The 25,466-nt window shown below is 42.4% G+C and overlaps 1 protein-coding gene across 2 annotated transcripts in view; it reads right to left on the bottom strand.

Annotated features, from left to right (window-relative positions):
• Positions 1-25,466, bottom strand: part of SARNP (SAP domain containing ribonucleoprotein) — a 51,519-nt gene that overhangs the window by 6,237 nt on the left and 19,816 nt on the right. For both annotated transcript variants that reach the window (XM_069970479.1, XM_069970480.1), the window contains 5 exons: positions 25,110-25,164; positions 24,569-24,642; positions 24,437-24,465; positions 24,254-24,279; positions 22,454-22,522 (listed from right to left, as the gene is read on the bottom strand). In XM_069970479.1, the coding sequence (XP_069826580.1) occupies positions 22,454-22,522; positions 24,254-24,279; positions 24,437-24,465; positions 24,569-24,642; positions 25,110-25,164 (253 nt within the window). The remainder of the gene's footprint in view (positions 1-22,453; positions 22,523-24,253; positions 24,280-24,436; positions 24,466-24,568; positions 24,643-25,109; positions 25,165-25,466) is intronic.

The raw sequence follows: 25,466 nt of genomic DNA, 5'->3' as shown, positions 1-25,466 counted from the left end.
TATATATGTAACCGAGTAAACAGAAATCCAGGTAAGCTGGGATCAATGGCCACAGCTTGGCTATGAACATGTTAAATGTATATGAACAAAGAACTGCCTTGTTTTTTTGGGCGAGTGTGAAAAAATAAATAAATAAAATATATGAATTTGTATAAATAAATTAGATTTTCTTCTGTTATGTATAAGTCACTGAATTATAGAAAACTTTAAAACTTCAATCTTTATTTGGTTAATTTAAAATAAAAAAAACTTTTACACACCTGATACACCTCCTCTTACTATACTAAACCAACCACCATCATATTCCTACATATCCTGTCCTCTGTACAATTAACGCATCATGTAAACAGTAGTTCATATATTGCAACAGTCTCTCAGTCTTTTAGCAGCTCCTATATGCACTATCCCAGTGCTACTTTTTTGTGTGCTCCATAGTACAAACGAGCTTTGTAAACAGCAGACCTTTGTGCAAATAGTTACATATGACAATAAAAAGTTACTTTTCTTTTTAGCTGGTATATTTTCTTTAACCCCTTAAGGTCAAAGCCAATTTTCATTTTTGCACTTTTGCTTTTTCCACTTTATGTTTAAAAGTCCATAGTGCTTGCATTTTTTCACCTAGAGACGTATACGAGTGCTTATTTTTTGCTAAACCAATTGTACTTTGCAATGACAGGCATTATTTTTCCATAACATATGCTGCGAAACCGGCAAAAAATCTTTTGCGCTGTCAAATTAAAAAAAAAAAAAAAAAAAAAAAAAAAAAAAAAAAAAAAAAAGGAATTTGTTTTGATTTCGGGGAGTTTTGCATTTACGCCGTTCGCCCTATGGTAAAACGGACTGGTTATGCATGTTCCTCAAGTCGTTACGATTAAAACGATATATATCATGTATAACTTTTATATTATCTGATGTCTTGTAAAAAATTCAAACCATTGTTAACAGATATATGTTGCTTAAAATCACTCTATTCCCAGGCTTACAGCGCTTTTATCCTTTGGTCTATGGGGCTGTGTGAGGTGTCATTTTTTCCGCCATGATGTGATCTTTCTATCGTTACCTTGATTGCGCATATACGACTTTTTGATCACTTATTAAAATTTTTCTGGATTTGATGCAACCAAAAATGCGCAATTTTGCACTTTGGGATTTTTTGCGCTTACGCCGTTTACCGTGCGAGATCAGTAATGTGATTAATTAATAGTTCAGACGATTACACGCGATACTAAATATGTTTACAATCAGCCAACATGCAGCACACCTGATTTGGACCACTGAAAACAGGAAAAAAATATTTTATGCTAATTAAACTTCCCTGGTGGTCTAAGGTTATGAAGGGGATAATGCAGTGAAGGGGTCAAAGTTTATTAAAATAAAAGTGTCTTGTATCTACACATACACAGCTGCTGCATGCACAACACACTCAGCTCAGCTACACTCAGCTGTACAAACATATCCACAAGCACACACAATGTTATATCAACACACACACAGGGTAACACACATACCTCTGCTGCTCTGTACTTAGACGCGACCATTTAGTGAAGGACCTGCGGGAATGTGAGCTGAAGGACCTTCACATGACTGACATCACCGAAGGTCCTTCAGCTTCCGAAGGTCCCTTAGCAGGTTGCAGTGCATATCCCCTCCCGATTTCTCTTCTGCCAGCACTGATCAGTAGGAGAAGGCAGAGGACTGCACAGCTAAATGCAGCCTTCCGGACCATCAGGGAAGGAGTCAGGGTGGTCTGACAGTGTCCGGCTGCCCTGTCTCCTGAATATAAGACGCAGGCACTTTTTAGCAAGATATTTTCTTGGTAAAAAGTGTGTCTTATTAAGCAAAAAAAAAAAACGGTAAATGGGCAGACAAAGACAGTGTTGTTTGCAAGGCTAGAAGATCAATACGTTTAAGAAGGACCCTAAGCCTTTTTCACTGACTGTACTACGCTTTTGTAACCCCCCCCCCCCCACCCCAAACAGAAAAAGAAAATAAAAAAGGTAGTCAAGAGTATACACTTTTGCTAACAGTATAGGAGTGTGTGATGTATTGCAACTCGGTAATGTGATTGAACCCTGTCACATGTAGATATAGCAATATCACAGATTTTTATTAAAAAACTATAGGTTGCTGTAAAGCATTAATTTAATTCAATTCTATTTTATTAATTTTTACATCAGACTGAAAAGACAGCAATTAGAAACACATTTATTAAAGTTGGTGTACCACTGACCAGCACGGAAATCAAAAGTATCAAATTCTTTATCAAACACTGCCAGATCTGACTGTGGAACATAAATCAGTAGCACTGTGACATTATTAACCTTCTCTAATGTGTATTTAGATTCTGCAAAGGGAAATCTGCCAGCACCCGGACCTGACCCGAGGGGATGATAGTGAGCAGTAGGTGGTACACTAGTGAGCAAGTTACCTTTGGCAATTTTGTCAGTGGAGGCGATGCTGCATGGATATTCTCCTGAGCAGTCATGGTCTAAACACTCAGACCCACAACTGATCAAAACTTTCAACATGTTTCTATGACATAAAAAAGCAAAAGTCGGCAGCACTCAAATGCCTCTGTTCACACTGTAGGTTGCACGCTGCATGTGACTGAAGTACAGACAAAACAAAAAACATGTCTCTGAGGACACCTTAACGTGGCTACATGGTACACTGTTTGATCAAATGGTTTGCCAAGATCCTAATTTTTTTGTATCTATAGAGGTTGTGTGTACAGTATGCACTTGCATCTTTCAGTTGCTGTTGCACTTTGTTTTGTTTTTTTGTCTGCACTTAAGCCAAATGCTGCATGCAACCTACAATGTGAACAGAGGCATTGGAGTGCTGCCGACTTTTGCTTTTTCTGTTGTATGTAGGGGTGAAGCTACCTCCTGTTGGCTTGCACTCCACCCATGTCCTGTGGGTACTAGAAATAGATATTTGTATCCTATCTGCCCAGTTTGAAATCTAAATGAACAGAATTGTATTACAGGTCTAAGGGGTTATTCCAGTGATCATTTTTTATTTTTATTTTTTTTAAATAAAAACAGCAACTACACTTATCTGCCCCAATGCCACTGCTGATCTGACTACACCTGATTTTTTGTACTTCCTTTTCCAATAACTGACTGCAGTGTTGGATCAACCTCATCTTTCTGGCACTTTTTGCAGGGGCAACATGTAAGAAGAAACAAAAGACAATGGAGAGTAGCAAAGACTGGCTGTTGTTGGAACAGAAGTGGTGGGAGATCAGACCACGTAAGTATGGTTGCTTTTTTGTTGTTTCAATGCACTTTAATTAGTTACAGGCAGGACTGCACAGACAGATGAACCATCTTTTTGACCCACACAACAGGGTGTGAAGATATCTTGGCCCAAGGAATATGCAAGATGGCAAAGATTCAAATTCCTGTTGCTTTCCTTCCCCTGCCGAGGTGTATACCAAGTCAGTACCTCTGTACCACCAACCACGAGCCTTGTCGAATGAAGGAAGTCTCACTGTGGTCAGATTAGACTCATTTGGGTTGCTTTGTTTACACACACACACACACACACACACACACACACACACACACACACTTTCAGTATAAAATTTTTTTTAATGCTACTAATGTTTTTTTAACCTACTTCAAATAGAAACCTAAATAGGAGATGAATACACTCAAACAGCAGCCTCTTTAACAAACAAAAGGAATCTAAAAAATATGCCAAATTTCATTATGGACTAACCTACAGTCAAAACGCTTTATTTATAAAGATTAAATGGGTTTTCATTCAGGCTTAGAGTGGGGGGAAAAAAAAAATCAGCGCTATTATCTTGTAAAAACAGCATCACTCCTGTCCTCAAATTGGGTGTGGTACTACAATTCAGCTATATTCACTGAGCTGCACTGAGGGGGGGGGGGGGGGGGGGGGGGGAAAGAAGAAGAGGCGCTGTTCCTGGAAGAAAGATTTTTGAAGCCAAAGCCAGGAATGGATTTAAAATGTAAAGAAATCTCAGTTTTTCCTTTATGACATTTTCTCTGTTTATGTCTGTTCCTGGTTTTTGCTTCAATAATCTGTCAGATAAATTGGTCAATCTGTGTGTGTAAATGAAGCCTAAGGCTATGTTCCCACACTGTAAGAGACCGGCCGTTCCATTACTCAGCCGGGCCATGGAACAGCCGGTCTCTGAAAAGATTTTTAGGGCCGCAGAGTTCTGATGCGGGTGCATCCGTGCGCGTCCATATCAGAACTCCCCACTTCACACTATGGAGCGAGCGGCACACAGTGTTTTCTGCTGCTGCAATAAACCAAATAGTGGCCGCAGAAAACTGACATGTCAGTTTTCTATGGCGTCGCGAGGGATCCCAGCAGGAGCGTATACTATGTGTATACCCTCCAGCCGGGATTTCATAGAGGCCTGGTAACATATTTTTGTATTAATCATGGCCCTTGTTGCAATCGTCAGCAACTGCCGTATTTTTACGAAAATATACGATGTGTGAAAATGGCCTAAGCCTGGAAGTCGCTTCTATTTGGAGGTTCAATTTCCTCAGTTGCCCCCAGGGCAACTTATTGTTTACAATTAGTCACATAAATGCTATAAGTAAGAGCCCTATTACATGGGGTGTTTATCAGCTGAATATGGCCGGCAATCTGCCAAAGAACAAACAAATGAAAAATCATTGGTCATCAGCCATACATTTCTCTGTGTAATAAGGGACATGCAACTAGTGATCTTGTTTGTGCAGCCCTGAAAGATTACGGAGCTGTGTAACAGGCTCTGTAAACAAGTGCCGATCTGCAGGATCATTAACACTGCAGCTCACATTAAGGAATGAGGTCAGAAAACTCCACTATTGTTGGACAAATCCTTGTTATTGGAGGGAGAGCAGGATGAGCACGAGGATTTTTTTGTACTCACCGTAAAATCCCTTTCTTGTGGCTTCATTGGGGGACACAGCACCAGTGGGTATAGGCTACTGCCACTAGGAGGCGACACTAGACAGAAGAAGTGACTCCGCCTGGCAGGCTATACCCCTCCTACAGGCACCAGGCTAACTCAGTTTAGTCACAAGCAGTAGAAAGTAGTAAACAAAACAGGCTGGTCCCGGGAACGAAAAACCCGAAAACAGAACAAGCCCCGGGAGCAGAACCTCAAACAGGGTGGGAGCTGTTTCCCCCAATAAAGCCACAAGAAAGGGATTTTAAAGGTGAGTACAAAAAAACCTCTTGTGCCTGTCATTGGGGGACACAGCACCAGTGGGTTGTACAAAAGCAGTCCCAGAGGGTAGGGAAAGAAGATGACAATCCCCATGCGGCCTGCCTAACGCACGGCGGCCTGCAGAACCTTGCGGCCCAGACTGGCGTCAGAGGAAGCCAGGATATGGACCTGATAAAACTTTGAAAAAGTGTGAACTGAAGACCAGGTGGCGGCCTTACAGACAGGTCGGTCTGAACACGGACCGGGTAACCCCTCAGGAGATCGGTCCACTGAGACAGGGCGAGGAAGATGGCCCGGAGCCCCAGGATATTGATGTGAAGCAGAGCCTCCATAGGCGACCAAGAGCCCTGAGCCGTGTGGCTCCCAAAGACCGCCCACCACACGGACAGGCTGGCATCTGTAGAGACGACCAGCCAATTGAGGGGGAGGAACGAGCGGCCGAGGACCACCGGAGATGTCAACCAAAGAAGCTCCCTGCGAACAGCAGGGGACATGAGGATCTTCTTGTGGAGAGACAGAGGGGACCTGTCCCACTGAGACAGAATCGCGCGCTGTAGAGGGCGCGAATGAAACTGAGCGAAGGGGATTGCCACGAAAGAGGAGACCATCCTGCCCAGGACCTGCATGCAAAGGCAAATTGAACAGGGGGAGCCCGAGCGGAGCAGAGCGAAAGCCGAGCGTAGGGAGGCAACCTTGTTGGGAGGAAGGAGAATGCGGGCCGTCTCTGTGTTTAACAGCATCCCGAGAAACTCCATAGAGCGGGAGGGGAATAGGGAAGATTTTTGGTAGTTGATCACCCAACCGAAATTGGTCAGGAGATCGAGTGTGATCTGGAGGTTGGACAAAGTTTTCTGTTTGGAGCGGCCCTTTACCAAGAGGTCGTCCAGGTATGGCAGGATAGCCACCCCCTTTGATCGAAGCAGAGCCATCAAGGGTGCAAGGATCTTGGTAAAGACCCGAGGCGCCATGGCGAGCCCGAAGGGCAGGGCCACGAACTGGAAATGTCCAGAACCGACGGCGAAACATTAGGAAACGTTGATGACTGGCTGCGATAGGCGTCGCGGATGTCTATAGAGGCAAGAAATTCGTTCTGCTCTAGAGACGCGACCACCGATCGCAAGGATTCCATGCGAAAACGCCGAAGGCGAACAAACCTGTTCAGCCGTTTCAAATCCAGGATAGGACGAACCGAGCAGTCCTTTTTGGGGACTGAACAGGTTGGAATAGAATCCCTGGAAGCGCTCGGAGGGAGGGACGGGGACCACAACTCCTTGAGCTAGGAGATTCTGAACCGCCCGAAAAAGCTCGGAAAGCCGTCCCGAAGAGCGTGGGAGATTTGATGGAAAAAAGCGAGGAGGCGGCATGGACACGAACTCTATTTGGTATCCTGAAGACACCACCTCCCGTACCCACACATCGGGCACATGGGCGAGCCAAGTCTCCTTGAAGGAGAGCAGACGACGCCCTACTAGAGGGAGAGACCCGAGCGGGGAAGGACCCTCAGGAAGAAGACTTGGGGGCAGGACCCTTAGAAGGGCGAGAACGGGGCTGCCAGGAGGGGCGGGGTTTGAAAGAAGGCTTCCTAGAAGGAGCTGGAGGCGTATCCTTAGCCGGGCGACGACACGCTGGAGGTTTAAAAGAGCGGAAACGGCTGGACCGCCTGGGAGGCTGAGGGCGCCGGGACTGGTTTTGAGGGAGCAAGGAACTCTTCCCCCCCCCCTGTAGCGTCCGAGATTATTTTATCTAGTCGCTCCCCAAAAAGTCTGTTCCCTGCAAAGGGGAGAGAAAAGTCAAAGCCTTCTTGGAGGCGGCGTCAGCTGACCAGCATTTTAACCAGACAGATCGTCGGATGGCTACAGAGTTAGCCAGGGCCCGCGCAGACAAACGAGCGGCTTTTTGAGAAGCGTTGCACAAGTATTTGGACGCATGCAGAATCTGCGAGGCCAGAGACAGGTGATCCTCACGTGTGGTGTCCTTGGAGAGGTCATGGACTAACTGCCTGGCCCAAGAGGAACAAGCCTTGCTGACCCAGGATGCAGCAAAGGTAGGACGTAGGGCCGAACCAGCTGCAATAAAGACAGACTTCGAAAAAGCGTCGATTTTCTTGACCACTGGGTTAGTGAGTGAAGCCCCATCTGCCAGAGGCAGAGTAGTAGACTTAGAAAGTCGTGAAACCGGAGGGTCCACAGATAGGGGCATCGTCCATGTAGTGACCAAGTCAGGGGAGAAGGGAAACAAAGCCTCGGCACGCTTAGAGGATGGAATCCGCCAGTCAGGGTGATTCTACTCCTTGGCTAGAAGATCCTCAAAATCCTTATGGCTGGGAAAAGCCAAGGGCTGTCTCTTATGGCGACTGAAAGAGACTCACTCCTGAAAGTAGAAGGGGACTCTTCCTCAATATGTAAGGTGTCCCGCACTGCACAGATCAAGGCTTGCACTGCAGAGGCCAGCTGATCTTCCCTGTCGGACTCTGAGGCAGAGTCAGAGGGGTCCCCCGAGGTGGCGGAGAGGGGTTGCTGGGAAGCGGAACCGCCTGCAGTGGATCTGTCCGGAGAGGAGTCTGAGGAACACCTAGAGGGTGACCGTGAGAGAGTCTAGATCTCTTATGAGACCGTCCTCTGGAAGGGGAGTCAGGAGATACCCTGGAGGGTCCCGCTGCTGGAGGCGCCTGGGAAGGCAACCGCTCAATGGCATGGATCATGACCTGGGACAGCTTAGAGAGGTCACCGATCGCTTGGGACAGGGACCTAGCCCACTCAGGGGAGGCTACATCTGAACCTGGAGGGGGGGCCTCCTGGGAGGTGGCACTAGGGTTAAGGCATAGCAGACAGAGGGGGCCAGGCTGACCGCAGGGGAACCTCTTATTGCAACGAGCACACGCAAAGTGTGTCGCCACAGCCGCAGGAGCGAGCTGCCTAGGAGGGTCGTCCCAGGGACCAGACATGGTAGCTAGGGCTGTTAGCCTGGGGAGTGGAGGAGGGGGATATCACCCACTGGGTGAGCCTACCCGACCCTGGAGCTGCTGCCACCCTGGATGCTGGAGCTGCACTGGATGCTGGAGCTGCACTGGATGCTGAGTTGCTGCTGTGCACAGGGAGCTGAGGCTACTGTAATGGCAGGCAGTGAGACCAGCAGGTGGCCACAGGAAGGAGCAGATGGGGGCTACAGGAGTAGCCAATAAGAGGCAAGCCAGCGGGCGGAAAGGGCCGAAAACGGGCGGGCTCTCCGCCCCCGAGACTTCATTCGCGCGCGCCGACGCAGCCTAGCTCCGGCAGAAGCCGGGGGCTAAATTTATGGGCAGGCCGGCGGCAGCGAGACGGCGGCGCGGAGCGCAGAAATACGCGGCCGCCGGAAGAAAGGAAGAGCCCAGTAAACCCCCCGGCCGTCCCCTATGGAGCTTCTGCCTGCGTGCAGGAGCTCACAGAGACACCCTCCACCCCCTCTCCCTGAAGAAAGAGGGGCTTGCACTCAAGCTGCCTGAGAGGGAAGGCAGGGAGGGAGAGAGGCAGGGAGGTGAGCTGTGCTGTAAAAAAAGGGATGCCAGGATACTTGGGTGCCCTGGTAGGATGCCCCCCCCCCCCAGACCCAAAGGAGGCTAAGGACAGGAATGCTCACCTGTCCGGCGTCTTCAGGTGTGCACAGGGTCACCCCTTCGGTCACCTCGCACCTTGGTGGGGCACCGGTATCCTGCCGCAGGGAGCGGGCGTTGGGGGACGGGAGACCGGTGCAGGGAAAAGAAACTTTCCATGCACCCTCAGGTGGAACTGCGTCTGATGTGGCAGCCCACGCCGACGGTCCCCCTGATAACCTAAAAGAAAAGGAAAAGAAATAAAACTAAAATAAAAAATGGGAGGTGCATGGCACCTGTGTCTACCTCCTACGGACACTAGACTAAAACTGAGTTAGCCTGGTGCCTGTAGGAGAGGTATAGCCTGCCAGGCGGAGTCACTTCTGTCTAGTGTCGCCTCCTAGTGGCAGTAGCCTATATCCACTGGTGCTGTGTCCCCCAATGACAGGCACAAGAAAAGTTGTTTTAAGGACATTAACTGCATCACCTGCTGAACGGACCCCAGGAGACAGATCTTGGATTAACAGCAGCTATCCGAAGGTACAAGCGGTTTGGGGGGGGGGCAGATTGTGGGTACAGGAGTCAAGCACTTGTATGGATACAGCATCAAAAAGATGGAACTAGACAGAAGAGCAGTCCCTTTTCTCTCTGAAAGCGATCTACTTAGCATTTATACAAACACACACATACCCTGTTCACAGAAGATACATAGTATATTGCTACTATATTCAGATCTCACATTTTATCAAAGCTCCAAAATTCCTAAAATACAGAGATGAGAGTTTTCCATCATTTGTGAAAGAAAATGTCTTTGTTTCTCTTGCTTATCTATTGTTCCTGAAGAATACATTAATTCTTTACCATGGGATGCACCTCCCCGAGTTCCGACCCATATACCTCTAGATATTTCTTTTATAATTATATCTATGTTCTATTCTCATATCTCTCCTTACTAAGGAATGGTTTGGAGGGCTCTGACTAAGAACCTGGTTAAGACCCCCCCCCATCTCTCTCCACATCCCCCTATGGGGCACCTCCAACAACCAGTAGCCCAATACCCACCCGGAGGGAAAATACCTATTTAATTTTAATAACCTTATTACATATACTTTGTTATATATTTGTAGAAAAAAAGAAAATGAAATAAATTATTCAATCTTAATAGACTGCTCCATATATTACAACTTCCATGTATAGAGGAGTCTTCGAGCGATCCAGACCTTATAGAAGCCCCTCTCCCTATTCCCAAATACTCTTCATTCACTCCGATACTCCAGACCACATTTATAATGTAGCCTAGGGGCATCTTCCTGGGGTGGCTATGAGTCAACAGTATTTGTACACCATGTCTTCCCCGCCTATCCTAGTAACCATCCAACCACTTCTCCCAAGGTACAGTCATGTGTTATATTACATTTGTTATTGTTTTTACTCAATATTTAATTCCTTTTTATCTCCAGTATTTACCCCTTCCAGATGAGATCAGTCCCCTTGGTTGGCAAGCACCCCACAGTAGGAAGAATCGACACCAGGAGCCTGCCCCAGTTCCCAGAGTCACCCCCGCCCCCTCCATACTATCATCCCCTTTTCTTTGTTATTACGTAATATCCTCGGTTCTCGGGGAGGGCACCCCACGTTTACAATCACATACATTTTATTATTTATATCAATCTTCTATCTCCTTTTTGAGTGCTACATAGTATCTTTTGCACTCATCTCAGGTAATCTCTTATCTTCACTCTACTACCTTTCTCCTTACCCCCTCTCCTACCTGTCCAACCCTCAAAAAAAAGAAAAAAAGAAAAAAAAAAAAAAAAAAGGAAACACACGCAAAACAAAAAAAACAAAACAAAAACACATAATATAAAGATTCTCCCTCCCCCACTTCTCTATACTCAGTTCTATTATATCATCAGATCTTGGCTTTGTGGCCATTTTGCCCATGCTTTGCGGAACTTTTCGATCTTATCGTTTTTTTTGTGCCCTAAAATACTCCATTATCATTATTCTCTTCATTTCTCTCCCAATCTTTAATATCCGGTGGAGTTACTGAGATCCATTTCTTTAAGATACAATTCCCCCGCCCCTAACATTCCTGTACAGTAATAACTAACCAAATCACTGTTAGCTCGGCAGTCAGGTTTTTTTCATCTTTCTTTAAAAAAAAAAAAAAAAAAAAAAAAAAAAAAACACCTTAGTGGACTTATATATGCAATCATCAGATTGCACATACTGATTAATGCTATTCCATTGCATAACACTGATCAGTATTACCGGTGATCTGCACAGTCTTCCTGAGAGCAGACTCTATGAGAAGATAGTTGATCCAACAGGACAGCGGTAAGTATTATACACCCGCCTGTCAAGAGAAAATTATCAGAACCCCCAGTTCACACTGAGAGGATCCCGGTCAGGGTCAGTTACTTCTCCTGTCAATGACTCCCTTAAATGCCAGGAATGCAGTGTTAAGGGGTTAATGATAGGCAACTGCGTAATTGCAGCTGTATGTCATTATTCCCAGCTACTGGGACACTAGTGTGTGTGGGGCTGCTCACATTAGAACCCCTTCACAGTAAGAAATGTATATACACGTTCCTACCGCACAGGGCATCAACAGTAGGAACACAAATACATATTATATATATTTTAATATTACAGCAGGCGCAAAGGGGTTAACCAATTATTATTCTTATTCTTATTATAGAATGTAAAAAAAAGATTTACAGAAATCAGAAACAATTACTTGCACATAAAGATCTTGCAGAGAAACATGTTTTGCTGCGGATGTTTATGAAAAAATAAAATTAAGGAAACCCATCAGTTTCCCCATCACAAAAACTAAAAACAAATATCAATGGGGGTTATATTTATAAGTTTCAGTCACATTCCTGTTTAATGAATGGAGATACTGGCACAGAAAAACAGCTAAGCTCAACAAAAAGCAGACCGGTACCCAGGCTACAGTATGACAATACCTCAAATACACTTAGCCTGCTCAATATGGAGGTCTGCAAGTGGTGCCATGAGACAAAATAAATATATTATAAATAAAGAACAAAAAAAATCCAGCACTCACTGCCTAACTGTAGAAGGCTCAAACTTTATTCTATGATAGTCCAGCCAGGAAGAAGGGCTGTTAGCCTGAAACGGCCACAGCTCCGTGGAGCGTGCCATTGTTGCATCCCAGAGAACACTTAAAAATGTAGTACAGGACTTTGCTAGTTCATGGACTGCTTATATGGCTCCCTACTAAAATACTGGGCATGTGTGGTTCTTAGGATTACTATAAATACAGCTACTTTCTTCCAGAAACCGCACCACATCTGCAGCTCAGCACCCTCCCCCCCCCCCTATGTTTTTCAGATGCAACTTAAAAGGCATTGTCCTTTCCTTACATAACCTTAAAAAGCTATACCTAAATTTGTATATATTTATGTATTTAATGTATTTTTATTAATTTAATGTACATTAGCATGCACATAGTCAGCTGATGTGGGACACAGCTGGGGCCACTGATTTGCTGGGCACAATGTGCATGCAACAATATATCAGAATACTTCTTTAAAGTTATGAAAGAAAAATGGTGGAGCTTTGACCCGAGTCAAGTATGATGGCCACACTACATTCACCGTGGAAGTGGAGAAAAAGCACTGTCTTTCTCAACTTAACTTGAATGAGGGTGATGAAAATAACAAAACATACTTACAATAAAAAAAAAAAAAAACTATTCTTTAAATGAAGTTATGTTAAACTTTACCATTTGCTAAACGAAAAATTTGTGAAAAAGAAAAACACAAAACACTATGTATAATTTTAAAATAATTCTGAAAACACTTTACAAAATGGAAAGTGTCAGCTTAACCTCTTAGGGACATACACGTCATATGTCCCCAAGGGATGTTCAGAGCGGGGTCGCGCGGCTACCCCGCTCTGAACCGCCGCGGTCCCGGGTGCCGCGTGTAGCCTAGGACCGCAGCTATTAGCGGGCACGGTCCGATCGCTGTGCCCGCTAATCAGGTAATCGGAGGCAGCTGTCAAAGTTGACAGCTGCCTCAGATTACCGTATGCAGCCGTTCCCTGGTGTCTAGTGGCGGAGATCGCTCCTCCGGGACGCTGACCCAGGCTCGGCACTTGGTTGTTTTCGGCTGCAGCAGCCGAAAGCAATCAAGTGCCGATCTCATCGATCTATGCTGTATAAATATATACAGCATAGACCAATGGGAGATCAGAGTGCATATACTAGAAGTCCCCCAAGGGGGCTTCTAATATATGTGTAAATAAAAGAAAGTTGTTAAAAAAAGCCCCCTCCCCTAATAAAAGTTTGAATCACCCCATGTTAAAAATAAACAAACAAACATGCTTGGTAGCGCCGCGTGCGTAATCGCCCGAACTATTAATCACATTCCTGATCTTGCACGGTAAACGGTGTAAAAATCCCAAAGTGCAAAATTGCGCATTTTTGGTCGCATCAAATCCTGAAAAAATGTAACAAAGTGATCAAAAAGTCGTATATGCGCAATCAAGGTACCGATCGAAAGAACACATCATGGCGGTAAAAAAAAAGAAAAGAAAATGACACCTCACACAGCCCCATAGACCAAAAGATAAGTAGAGATGAGCGAACCGGGTCCGGGTTCGAGTCGATCAGAACCCGAACGTTCGGTATTTCATTAGCTGGGGCTGCTGAACTTATAAGCTCTATTAAAGCTCTAAGGTTGTCTGAAAAACATGGATACAGCCAATGACTATATCCATGATTTCCACATAGCCTTAGGGCTTTATCCAAGTTCAGCAGCCACCGCTAATCAAATGCCGAAAGTTTGGGTTCGGATCGACTAAAGTATGCTCGAGGTTCGCTTATCTCTAGTTATAAGTATGGGAATGGAGAGATTTAAAGCAGTGCTTCTCAAACTTTTTCTAATGGAGCCTCACCCAACAGACTAAGACAATGCCTGGGCCTCACCAAACTGACCAAGAGGATGCCTGGGCCTCACGATCTGTGGTGAAAGTCCATTTAAAAGCTGAAAACAATGCTAGAGCTACCTTTCACCCATTTCTCAAGCTCTATTTACTAATAAAGCAAGTACAAAATAAATTAATAAGGTTGTTAAAATGGAGATTTTGGAGGACTGTGCAGATTATAGTTACTTTTGTAAAAACTGGCTTCCCAGCTGGGCCTCACCAACAACTAGGGGGCGCCTCACTGGTGAGGCCCGCCTCACAGTTTGAGAGGCACTGATTTAAAGGAACATATATTTGTTAACAATGGTTTGAATTTTTTACAGGCCAGCAGATAAAAGAAAAGTTATGTTATATATCGTTGTAATCATAATGACTTGAGAAAGATGCATAACAAGTCAGTCTTACCCCAGGGTGAATGGCGTAATAACAAATACCCCCCAAAATAAAAGAAAAGTTTTTTTTGTTCAATTTCACCACACATTGAATTTTTTACCTGGTTTCGCAGTGTACTTTATGCAAAAATTTAGCCTGTCATTGCAAAGTACAGTTAGTGACGCAAAAAATAAGGGCTCATGTGGGTTTATAGGTGAAAAAATGCAATTGCTATAGCCTTTTAAACACAAGATGGAAAAAACGAAAACGCAAAAATGAAAATTGGCCCCGATCTTAAGGGGTTAATATTAGTTCTAGTGGCCAGAATGTAGAGAACTTTTTAGCAGTGTCCCTATCACAGACAGGATTTACAGTGAAAGGGAATATCAGTATGAAGATAAAACAGGATCTGGCCATTCACAGTAGGTGATTGCCAGAGCTCAAAATGAAGAATCACAGGGCGTTTATTTGGTTGGAAGCCCTGCCTTGGACTTTATCGTACTTACTTTGACACAGAAGAAATGTAACATTATCTCTTGGCCAAACCTAAACACATTAGAAACACACGTTCCAATGGGTATAACTATATAACATGGGTCTATTTTACCCATTTCTCTCTTAACCCAAACAAAAAAATACAATCAAAGCCTTTGGTATAAAAATATTTACTAACACAATATATTTGCAGTCTTTAAGAACTTTTTACCCCAACTCTAGCCGGTACGTAAGGAAAAATTGCCAAATATTTAAAAATTTATAATGTACAAATTAGTAGCTGAAATGGTATTACCTAATACGTTAACCATACAATTTTACAGGAAAAAAAACCTCACAATAATAAAAAATAAAGTCTATAAAGAATAAGGAGCAAGAATCATGTAGTTGAGATGTCAGTCTGACAGAATATATTGTCATATTGAACAAAATAACTCCTCCTTACATGCCCATAAAGAAAGTCGATGGCCAATTCAGGGTAAAAACACACATTTTAAATGAAGATTTATAGCAGAATATGCAGTGCTTTATAGTCAACATATGACAAGCAATTCAATTAACAAAAAGGCATAGTTTGTTTATAATACAGAGAAGGCCATAGTGAACTTTTAGGTACCAAGGGTGCTTAAGGAAAGGGAAAAAACTTATTCTGGATTAGGCTTCTGCATGTAGGAGAAAAGAGGCAACGGAGCGTGGAGTGAGAGCCATTTGAAAGCCACATTAGACCCTGCGATTAGAGCTGCAGAGATGTCTAGTCGACCGAAAAATATCTGCCTTTGTTGGTAGGGTGGGGCGGAAAATTTGCATTTATATAAATTACTTTCACCCTAACAAGACTGGCAAGGGCATTTTTTTCAATACAGTAGAATTATGACAACTAATAGTGCATACATAGGACCAATACAATTATTTTAAAACTTTTTTTTCTACAAAGCTAAAACAAATGATTCACTAACAACCATGAAAAGTAAATCTTTGGGATTTTTATACAAACAAAATGGCAATGAAAAGTTAGAGAGTCTGTGAGGATAGTCTACAGCCTTGCCCGCCAGCTACAATTTAATGAAAAAGGTATCACAACATATTGCGCATCACACCTTACTGTGTATGGGGCTGTGAATCCGAAGCCTGGTGAGACTGCCCATGTTTACCCCTATCCACAACCCAAAGTGCCTAATATGGGCAAAGTACCATCAAAACTGGCATTACAGAACAATGAAAGGTGGTGGCCTGCAAAGAAAGCACATTATCACAGGACAAAAAAGAATGTTCAGAAATGGTTATATCGCTTGTATAACCCTTATGGCTTGTATATGTCTCTGGAATGAAAGGTCCTAATAATTATGAGGAACATCACAAAGACTTTTGGAGGACTTTTTCAAGGCTGCACTTGGTACAGACCTGGCCCAAAAAAAAGTTGCTTTAAAAAAAAAAAAAAAAAAACACACACATACACAGTAACAGTAGACAGGACCTGTCCCTTTCAGATGACTGAGAAAGGCTTCTCGGTGTGCTCAGTGACCTTTAAATAAGTCATTCTGGAGGTCAGAGGGTGCAGAGGTGTGCACTAGTGTGTATGTCTGTTATCTATGTACTGGTGTCACCTTTGAAATGTGCTTCTGTCTATGTTGATAAGGAGGGCACTGCTGGGAAATTATCAGTACAAAACAGGAAGTATCAGCTTGGTTTTAAGCCTAGTGGCCAGAATAAAAATTGCAAGATTTAAGGATTATTTTGAAATCTAGAGAGCAAAATGGAAATATATATAAATTTCTTTAAAAATAGGTTTAACATAAAAACTGGATTTAAAAAATAGGTTACAAACTATGCATTTAAAAATAAATAAATGACACACTGGGCAAAGATTACCACTCCTACAGAACACAGCAGAAAAGTCCATTAACATTCCTGTAGGTTTATTGTGTAACTATAGAAAATGCGTTGAAAAGCAAATAACCAGCATTGGTTAAAAAAGAGAGAGTGCTAAAATGGTGAGGTTTTGTTCCACACTGGTTTAGCTGAGGAGAGATCTAGCCATTGATGGCAGAGGTGGCACAGTTCACCTTAGTTGCTCTTTCCGTTTGATATGCAGCGTGCATGACTGCTTCTGCAAAGCATTGTTCTACATACCGCGCGGCATATGCTGGACACATGTCACTAGATGACAGCAGTGACTGATCTTTGGGGGAGTAGCTTTATAGGAAGCAAGCTTTGGATTGTTTCCATGGTGGTGGTAAAAAGGCTTGGAAGTAAAGGGCTAGCTACATGTAATGCTGTGCACCTCTATGTTTTATTTACACCACTATGCGCTGACAAGCGGGGTTGGTGGCTGGAGAATAGGCTGAATGGTTCATCAAAACACTCAATGAACCAGAATAGAGGGGGGAGGTTGATGAGATAAAATGTATGTGTGCCTGCCACAAAGGCGAGTTTTGTCTCACAGCAGGGATAGATAAAGAAAAAACAGGTGACCTTTCACAATAAGGTCAGTCTCCTCATCCCAAGATTTTGGGGTAAAAGTTTACACAAAAATCTCTGAATGCCTTTCTATCAGATGCAATGAACTTGCAAATGCAGGTAAAGCTTTAAAGCAAAATAGACAAGAGTATCTTGGTAACCAAACAAAACATGAGTTATGTTAGTGAAGGCTGCCTCTACACCATCTATTTAGGTGGCTAAAAAGTGGCTAATTTAACCTTAAAATAAATAAATAAATAAATGTAAAATCATTAACATTAAAGCTATTTGAATACTACTACTTGGTACAATTCATTTATTTGCCAAATGGGAGGGAAAATAAGAGCAATTGTACAGTCAGTAGAAAATGTGACATACACTCTGTGTAACTCAGACAACCCCTTTGACCCTTCTCTGACATCTGTCCTCCATGTACTGTATGTCAAATGCTGGGTCTGTGTATGGAGTAGGCCCAGCTTAGCCATGCACAGTGGGTGGCAGCTGCTATCTGCAGTAGATAGTATTGGAAGTAACTATGATTCTACCCCACCAGATACCAGGGTTAACAGTGAGTCTTGAAACACTTAGTTGATCACTTCTCCCAGCTCGAAGGGTCAGTTGACATGAAGTAAAACTGGTGGAATTCTGCAGCTGAACTCTCCACCACGGAATCCCGCTAGCCTCCGTGTCATATTGACAGTCTATGGGACGGCTCGCACGACTCTTCTCTCCGTGCCTCTCCGCTTGGAAGAATTGACAGCGGAGTGGAGGTGCGCAAGCCCTCGCATAGACTGAGTATGACACAGAGGCTGGGGGGATTCCGTGGTGGAGAGTTCCGCTGCAGAATTCAGCCAGTTTTACTTCATGTCAACTGGCCTAGAGCTGAGAGAAGTGCTTAACTAAGTGTTTAAAGGCAGCAAGCAAAGTTTTACTCTGTTTGAACTGGCCATAATGATCAGTGTGGGTCTGAGCACCCAGACCTTGAAAAACTAAAACCTTTGACATATCAAAAGTTTGTCCTTTAGGTGATAGTGACACTTTAAATACAATTTTCACAGTTGTTCTTTAGGTTTAAAGTGTTAACTTCATTGCAGAGATGTCCTAAGCTTTGATCAGTTGGGGTCTGGGTGCTAAACCCCCCACGTGTCACTAGAAAAAAACAGAGAGAAGTGCTTGACTGAGCACTTCTCCATCGGTCTCTCCTAGCTGCAAGAGTTTCTACAGAAAACATTTGACCGTCTCCAGCAGTGAAGACCAGGCAAGTTCTCAGCTGAGCTTTTCTCTCCAAGTAGCGTATAAACATACATGAAGGGCATGTTTATATTACCATCCTTGGCGAAACTAAATTACTAATTGCTACTTTCAAAAGATTTAAATGTAGATAATTTATACACGTATATGACACATATACATCACTAAACAAAATGAATGAAGATCTGTTTCTCAGTGCATTTTGGACAAAATATTACAGTTCCTACTAAAAGGTGTAAGGCTAATGGAAATATTACAAAAGTGCATTTTATGCCTACACCTGGTTGTAAGAATTATTAACTAAATAGAATGAAGTAACACACTACCAGATCTAAGAGTCTTAATTTCCTAGTGCTGCAGAAATGAAGCAGGTAAAAAAAATAATCATAAAAATGAGAATTAAGCACGTATGTGAACCTGAAACAATCATACCCATTCTTCTCTATCCCCCACCCGCTTCTTTAGATATTTTGTACACACACATTATCCCCACAGGACTGCTGACCTCTGCCTCTCGCCTGCCACAAAAAAACGTCATCAAATATTTTGCCTGCCAGCTTGGGGCAGCTAATCTTCCGCAATGAGTGACCACAATTCCGCAGGGACCACATTTAAAATATGCCCTCATTAAGAAGAATTAAAAAGGGGGTGAGATGGAGGGGTGATGAGGTTAGAGCCTTTCAGGTTAGAAAGGGCTGCTCAAAACCAGATTTCTAGGTATGCAGTAGCTCACTGCACTGATAAGGAAACTCTCTCCATAATTATATACTGTAGTAGGTGGTATTGCTGGTGCACATTATGCCTTAGAGACTGCTGTGCTTTATCACAAAAGTACAACCTGTTAAAACACATACGAAATGTAGATGTAAATGTCTCTTAAAGGTGTTATCCAAGATTAGGTTTCTTTCCTGTAAATACAGCACCAAACTTGTCTGCAAGTTGTGTGTGGTTTTACAATTCAACTACATTCAAGACAAGAGTGGTGAAATTTCTGGAAGAAAGCAGCAATGTTTTTCAAAGCAATAGTAAAAAAAAAAAAAAAAAATTTACACTTCATATTTAAACAAACATGCATTCAATAGGCATGGTACTGTTTTTGCAAGAAAGTAGCTGTTCTTTTTTTTAAATCCTGGATAACCACTTGAATGGTCCCTTACCCTAAAGACACTCAAGTTACCCCAAAATATGGTAAAGGGTCCACTCACTTATACATACAGTAGTACACAGAGTCTTTATAAGTTTCAACAAGCCATTCTAGACTTGTGCCCTTAGTGCTGCTACTCCCAACACCACTTTCCACCTGTTACAATCCTAGGCCTGTAACATGAGGCCACTGATAAAAAGTTATATGCTTCCCTAAATGGTAAAACGGGCAGTCAGATGACACCAAGCTTACTACTTAGCAATTAAATATATGTCTATTTACCATGGTGAACACTTGAATATGCTACTAAAATTAAAAAAAAAATCCTCTCAAATTTTTAAAGTGTGGAAAATATAGTTAAAACACTTCTTGTCCTATCCACAAATGATAGTTGTCAAGATCACAGGGGGACTCAGGACATGTTCTCAAGATTTCTTGAGATTGCAGGGTGTCCCAGCAGTCTGACTTTTGATAATTTGACACTTATTCCTCTACCATTATATTCTTCTACACTGTGGACAGTGAGAGAGTATTTTAAGAATATCCCTCTAAAGGAGAAGTCCAGCAAAAATGTTATTTGCCAGCAGGAAGTGGGGAAATATAACTATCACTACTTAACTCTCCTGATATCCACAAAATGCCTAATGTCGTCACAACTAGAGATGAGCGAACCGGGTTCGGGTTTGAGTCGTTCAGAACCCAAACGATCAGCATTCGATTAGCGGGGGCTGCTGAACTTGGATAAAGCTCTAAGGTTGTCTGGAAAACATGGATGCAGCCAATGACTATATCCATGTTTTCCACATAGCCTTAGTGATTTATCCAACTTCAGCAGCCACCGCTAATCAAATGCCAAAAGTTCAGGTTCGGATCGACTCGAGCATGCTCAAGGTTCGCTCATCTCTAGTCACAACTCGTTCCAATGTGATCACAATTCACAGGGAAAAAAAAAACACTTGACCAGGCTGACTGATTGCCTGCTCAGCCAATCAGTGACTGCAGTGGTGTCCATCACCCAGAGACTGACTGGCTGAACGGGCAATCAGCCGAGTCGTGACCTTGAAGGGAGAGATCAAGGAGCGGTAATGTGGCACTGCGGAGGATGCAGAGGTAAGTACAGCTTGATTATCCATGCCCCTGCGTGCTGGAAAATGATTTTTGGCAGACTTCTCTTTTTAATGGAACATACCTCCCTGTAGGCATTTTCATTTTTGTCCCTCAAATATTAGCTTTAAAAGAACTCCAGGCGAAACCTAAAAATCCAGGGGGGGGGGGGGGGGGGGGGGCGCGCATGGTGAAGTGGAAACATAATAAAGTCCTAGTGTCCTTCAAGTGGCACCACTCACAGTCCTCTGCTGGCCTTCTGGATCTCCTAATGAGGTCACAACTCGGCTGAGAAATGCCGGCTGAGACAGTAAGTGACTGAGGTCGGACGCCACCACAGTTGCTGACTGGCCAAGCATGTGGTCGTAATGACACAGGAACTGGAGGCTGACAGGCTGGTGTGCTGTGGGGGCAGGTAAGTACAATGTCTTCATTATGTTCCTATACCGGCCTGACAGCACTGGAATTTTCAGTTTCATCCAGAGTTCACTTTTACTGTAAAAGTTATGTTTTAAATACATCTAGCAATTAGTAAATGTATGATTGTGTATATCTATTACAATGAAAAAAAAAAAAAAAAAAAAAAAGTCCAACTGCAGTTCTCAAGAACCAAGTTAGAAGCATCATAGACCCCTACTATAATGGTGTAAAACTGGCCTATACCAAATTGGTTTCGTATAAACGACATAAATGATGCAATGGGCTAAGACTGTGCTGCAACAAATTATTAAGAGCAGTAAGAGGCAAAAGTAGATAGCTATATATGATAAGAGAGTGCAGCTTTCAAAAACAGAAGTTATATGTAATGTAGGTACTGAGCATAGGTTGGATTTTTAAATATTAAACAAAACAAAAAAAAACACCCCTTTTTTATAGTAGTTTTATAGTAGATATCAGTATAAACAGAAAAAAAAAATGTTATTTTGAAAATGTTCAGAAATTTGCATTATATGTTGCATTTAAAATGTATTATTCCAAGGAAGGATGATTCCCCCCCCCTCAATGAAGACTCATGTCCTCCTGAAAAGGTAAACTGTTCAAAGTACTCAAAGAAAATTTTGAAGTAAAATAGTAGAAGGCAAAAAAGAACCATAAATAAGAGGGGGGAAGGGCCCCTAACATTTATTAAAAAGCAGCAATAACCTTTCCAACAGGGAGGTGTGAATATGCCATGCACAGTGCAGGACAAAAGCAGTTAAGGACCCTCATAAATTAAGCTTATTGCAGGCTAACACTTCAGTGCGAAGTTTACTTTGCTTGAGGTGGAATTGTTTGAGTTGGCGATAGGCTGAATGCGTGACAGATGAGCGCACACCTGGGAGGGTCAGATATACACACACACACCACAAGTGATTGCTCACAACTAAAGACCATTTGATTAAATAATAAAAGAACCCTTCACTAAAGAAGCAAGCAATATAGCAAGCTTACATGAAGTTATTTTATGCTACATAAAATGGGAATACCATGGTGCTATTAAGTTGTAAATGCCGAGGCAGGGTCCCCCTTCCGTTCGTAAAACAATGCGGTTTACCACGGTACAGCAAGGAGTGGCAAGGAGTGCATCAATAGAATCTATAGGCCACAAAACGTCTCTGCATTTGTAGCAAAGGCAGGAATCATAAAATAAAGGAGAATGTTTTAACTGCAATCATTGATTTAAATGGTACTATGTAGAATCTTGCAACTGTTGTCTGATTAAATCTCTCTTTCCTACAGTATCATGAAATTTATTTTCTCAATTCTGTTCTGTCGTCAATTATTTGCAAGGTAGATTCTACTGCATCATTTTCTTTCATAAACAACATTACATTAGTACCTGCAGACATGCTGCACAGTGCTGACATGTTAACCCAACCCTGAACATGTACTTTTAGATGTTTGCAAAACATCTTACCTTCTTTGTGACAGGAGAAACACTGACCCCAAATCTTTGAGCTCTCTCTTTCAGCTTATCCATGTTTACCTAGATAAAATGATAGACATAAATAAAAATTCATTCTGGGCAGCTGTCAGATAGAATGGTATAGAGGGAGGGGGGGGGGGGGGGGGGGAATAAAAAAAAAAGTCATAGGGATAATCTGTTCCGTGTGGAAATAAAACCTTTTACTGAAAAATAAAAGTATTTGTGCAATTTATTAACTATGATTTCATCTGCTCTTAGAGAGAAATCTAAAAATTTGAAGACATGACTAGCAACATTACCACGCCACAGTCCCTACAAACCTTATTAACCTCTTAACAACACATGACGGGTTTACCTGTCATGCAGCTGTTAAAGGTAAGCAGAGAGGGCTCCCGGCGTAAGGATCGCAGAGGGGAGATCACTTGTACTGAGCCGGGAATGACGCTGATTCCGGCTCAGCAATCAGTGAATCTGGTCTGCTGCAGACTAGTATAATAGAGCAATGATATACACAGCATTGATTTCAATGGGAGATCAGTGCTGTGTATATAGAAGTCAAGGGGCTTCTAATTAATGTATATGGGGAAAAAAAGTGTTAATAAAAAAATTAATTCCCTCCCCTAATAAAATATATTTGGTATCACCGCGTGCGTAATCGCCTGAACTATTAAATTATCACATTCCTGATCTCACACGATAAACAGCGCAAGTGCAAAATTGCACATTTTTGTTTACATCAAATCCAGAAAAAGTGATCAAAAAGTCGAATATACGCAAACAAGGTACCGAAAGAAAGAACAGATCGTGGCACAAAGAAATTACACCTCACACAGCCCCATAGCCCAATAAAAGTGTTATAAGGATGGGAATAGAGCAGTTTTAAACACTTTTTTTTAAGGTTTTAATTTTTTAAAAGCCGTCAACTAATGTAAAAGTTATACAAGTCACCTATCGTAATCTTACTGACTTGCGGAACATAGATAACATGTCAGTTTTACCATAGGGCGAACAGCGCAAACACGAAATCCTTCAAAAAAAAAAAAAAAAAAGGAATTGCACCTTTTTTTCCCAATTTCACTGCACATATAAAAATTTCTGGTTTTGCAGCATATTTTATAGAAAAATTAAGTCTGTATTAGCAAAGTATAATTGATGTCACAAAAAAAATAAGGGCTCATGTGGGTCTGTAGGGGGAAATATGCAAGCGCATTGGCCTTTTAAGACACAAGGAGGAAGAAAAGAAAACAAGAATGAGGGTTGAAGACAAGGAGAAGATATAACACTCAATTCTTAAAAAGAGAAGCCAACAGCATGGAAAACCATATATCCAAGCTGCCAGTTTGCAGATGCCTATCACACAAGCATTGCATACATACCTTTAGCGATGCTGTGTGATCTGGCATCTTCAGGGGGGGGGGGGGGGGGGGGGGGACTTTTATCCTGGGCCGACAGTGCCACAGAGGCAGGTGTGTGACACTGTCAGCTCAAGCCCTGCTTTCCTGCCACAGATGTATCTTTAAGGCCATTGCTTGTATCCTCTGCCTGTCACACTCAGAGGAGGTGGGTGTCGGCTGGAAGACACAGCAGCATCTGGAGAGTAGTGCGGGAGCAGACAGTGTCAAAGACCAACCTATGTGACACTGCTAGCCCGGAATACTCAGCATTGCTAAAGGCAAGTATGCGATTCTTGTGTGATCGGCGTTTGGAAACCCTGCTTACATTTTCCCTTTAATTATATTACCATTATGTTTCTTTTATTTAAAATGGAAAAAAAAAAAAAAGTAAGCTTACCGGTGTTTTCGCTGCTGTGATCTGGCCTAAAAAGGACCATGGATGAGGTTAGTAAACCGGCATGAATATTAAATCCAACCTTTATAATATAATGAATAAAACTTTGAAACAATTCACTTAAAAGGGTATATATAGCAAGTCAGTAAGTTTCATCACAGACATAAGCTGCTGCAAATGACTTACCTTTCTGCTCAGTGGGTGGAAGGCCGAATCTTAAAATAAGAGGAGTACAGTGTTAACAATGTAACAGTGTTAATATTCTTCCACCTATGCAAAATAAAACAAAAATCTACCATAAAATGTAATACTATTTACCGCATGGCACGGGCTGCTTTCTTACTGTCTGCGTTAGCGGGAACACCGAACCGCTCAGCTCTTTTCTGAAGTCTCTGTAACAGAATAACCTAATTTTATAAATCGACTAATAAACTAGGGAAAAATACCCAATACTTTCAGCTGTCACATTTAAGCTTCATCCTTTACTTCTTAAAAAGAATGAGAAAAGCTACTGCACCCCTTTCACCACTTGCAAACACTGAGCAGCATATTCAAGAATGGCTGGATTATATTCGGCATTAAATAAAAACACTCAATTAATGAACCATAAATGAGAGTTTCCACATATATATTCCCAACACTGTAGAAGCAACGCCCTTATTTCTCCCCCAATTGATGAACATTGCCCAGTTATTGGAGGACCAACGGGGGTGTGTGGTTTGTTTGTTTTTTTTAACCATGTTTGGAACACACTTTAAAACACGAGCAAACATAGCCTAAAGGTATATTATAACATGCAAGGACTAATAACCTCTTTCTGGAATGGCAGAGTTAATCTAGAACATTAAATATTTCTTACATCAACTTGAGAAACTGAACTAGTCATTTTCAACACCTTCTTCTCTGCTTCTTGTCTGTAAAAGAGACAGGAGGATGACAATATAAACAAGAAAAATCTGATGTTTAAAAGAGCATGAGTACCTAGCTATTAAAATAAACAAAATAAGAGCAGTAGTAGATAAAGCAGCAATTACTATAACACATGCAAAAGGACTTTCCATACAAGAAGCAGAATGCAGACTGTGCTTATATACCCTACCAACATGTATTGGTTCCAATACTTCTTTCTATTGACCAATGGAGCTCTGAACTTGTTCCCAGTAATGTAAATGCTAGACATTACTTGTTAACTACTTTAAAAAGAGATGAACTGTTA

The sequence above is a fragment of the Dendropsophus ebraccatus genome, chromosome 5 (assembly GCF_027789765.1).
Source record: "Dendropsophus ebraccatus isolate aDenEbr1 chromosome 5, aDenEbr1.pat, whole genome shotgun sequence".
Classification (NCBI taxonomy): Eukaryota; Metazoa; Chordata; class Amphibia; order Anura; family Hylidae; genus Dendropsophus; species Dendropsophus ebraccatus.
Note: the sequence above shows the minus strand (reverse complement) of the source record. Positions and strands in the feature narration are given on the sequence as shown.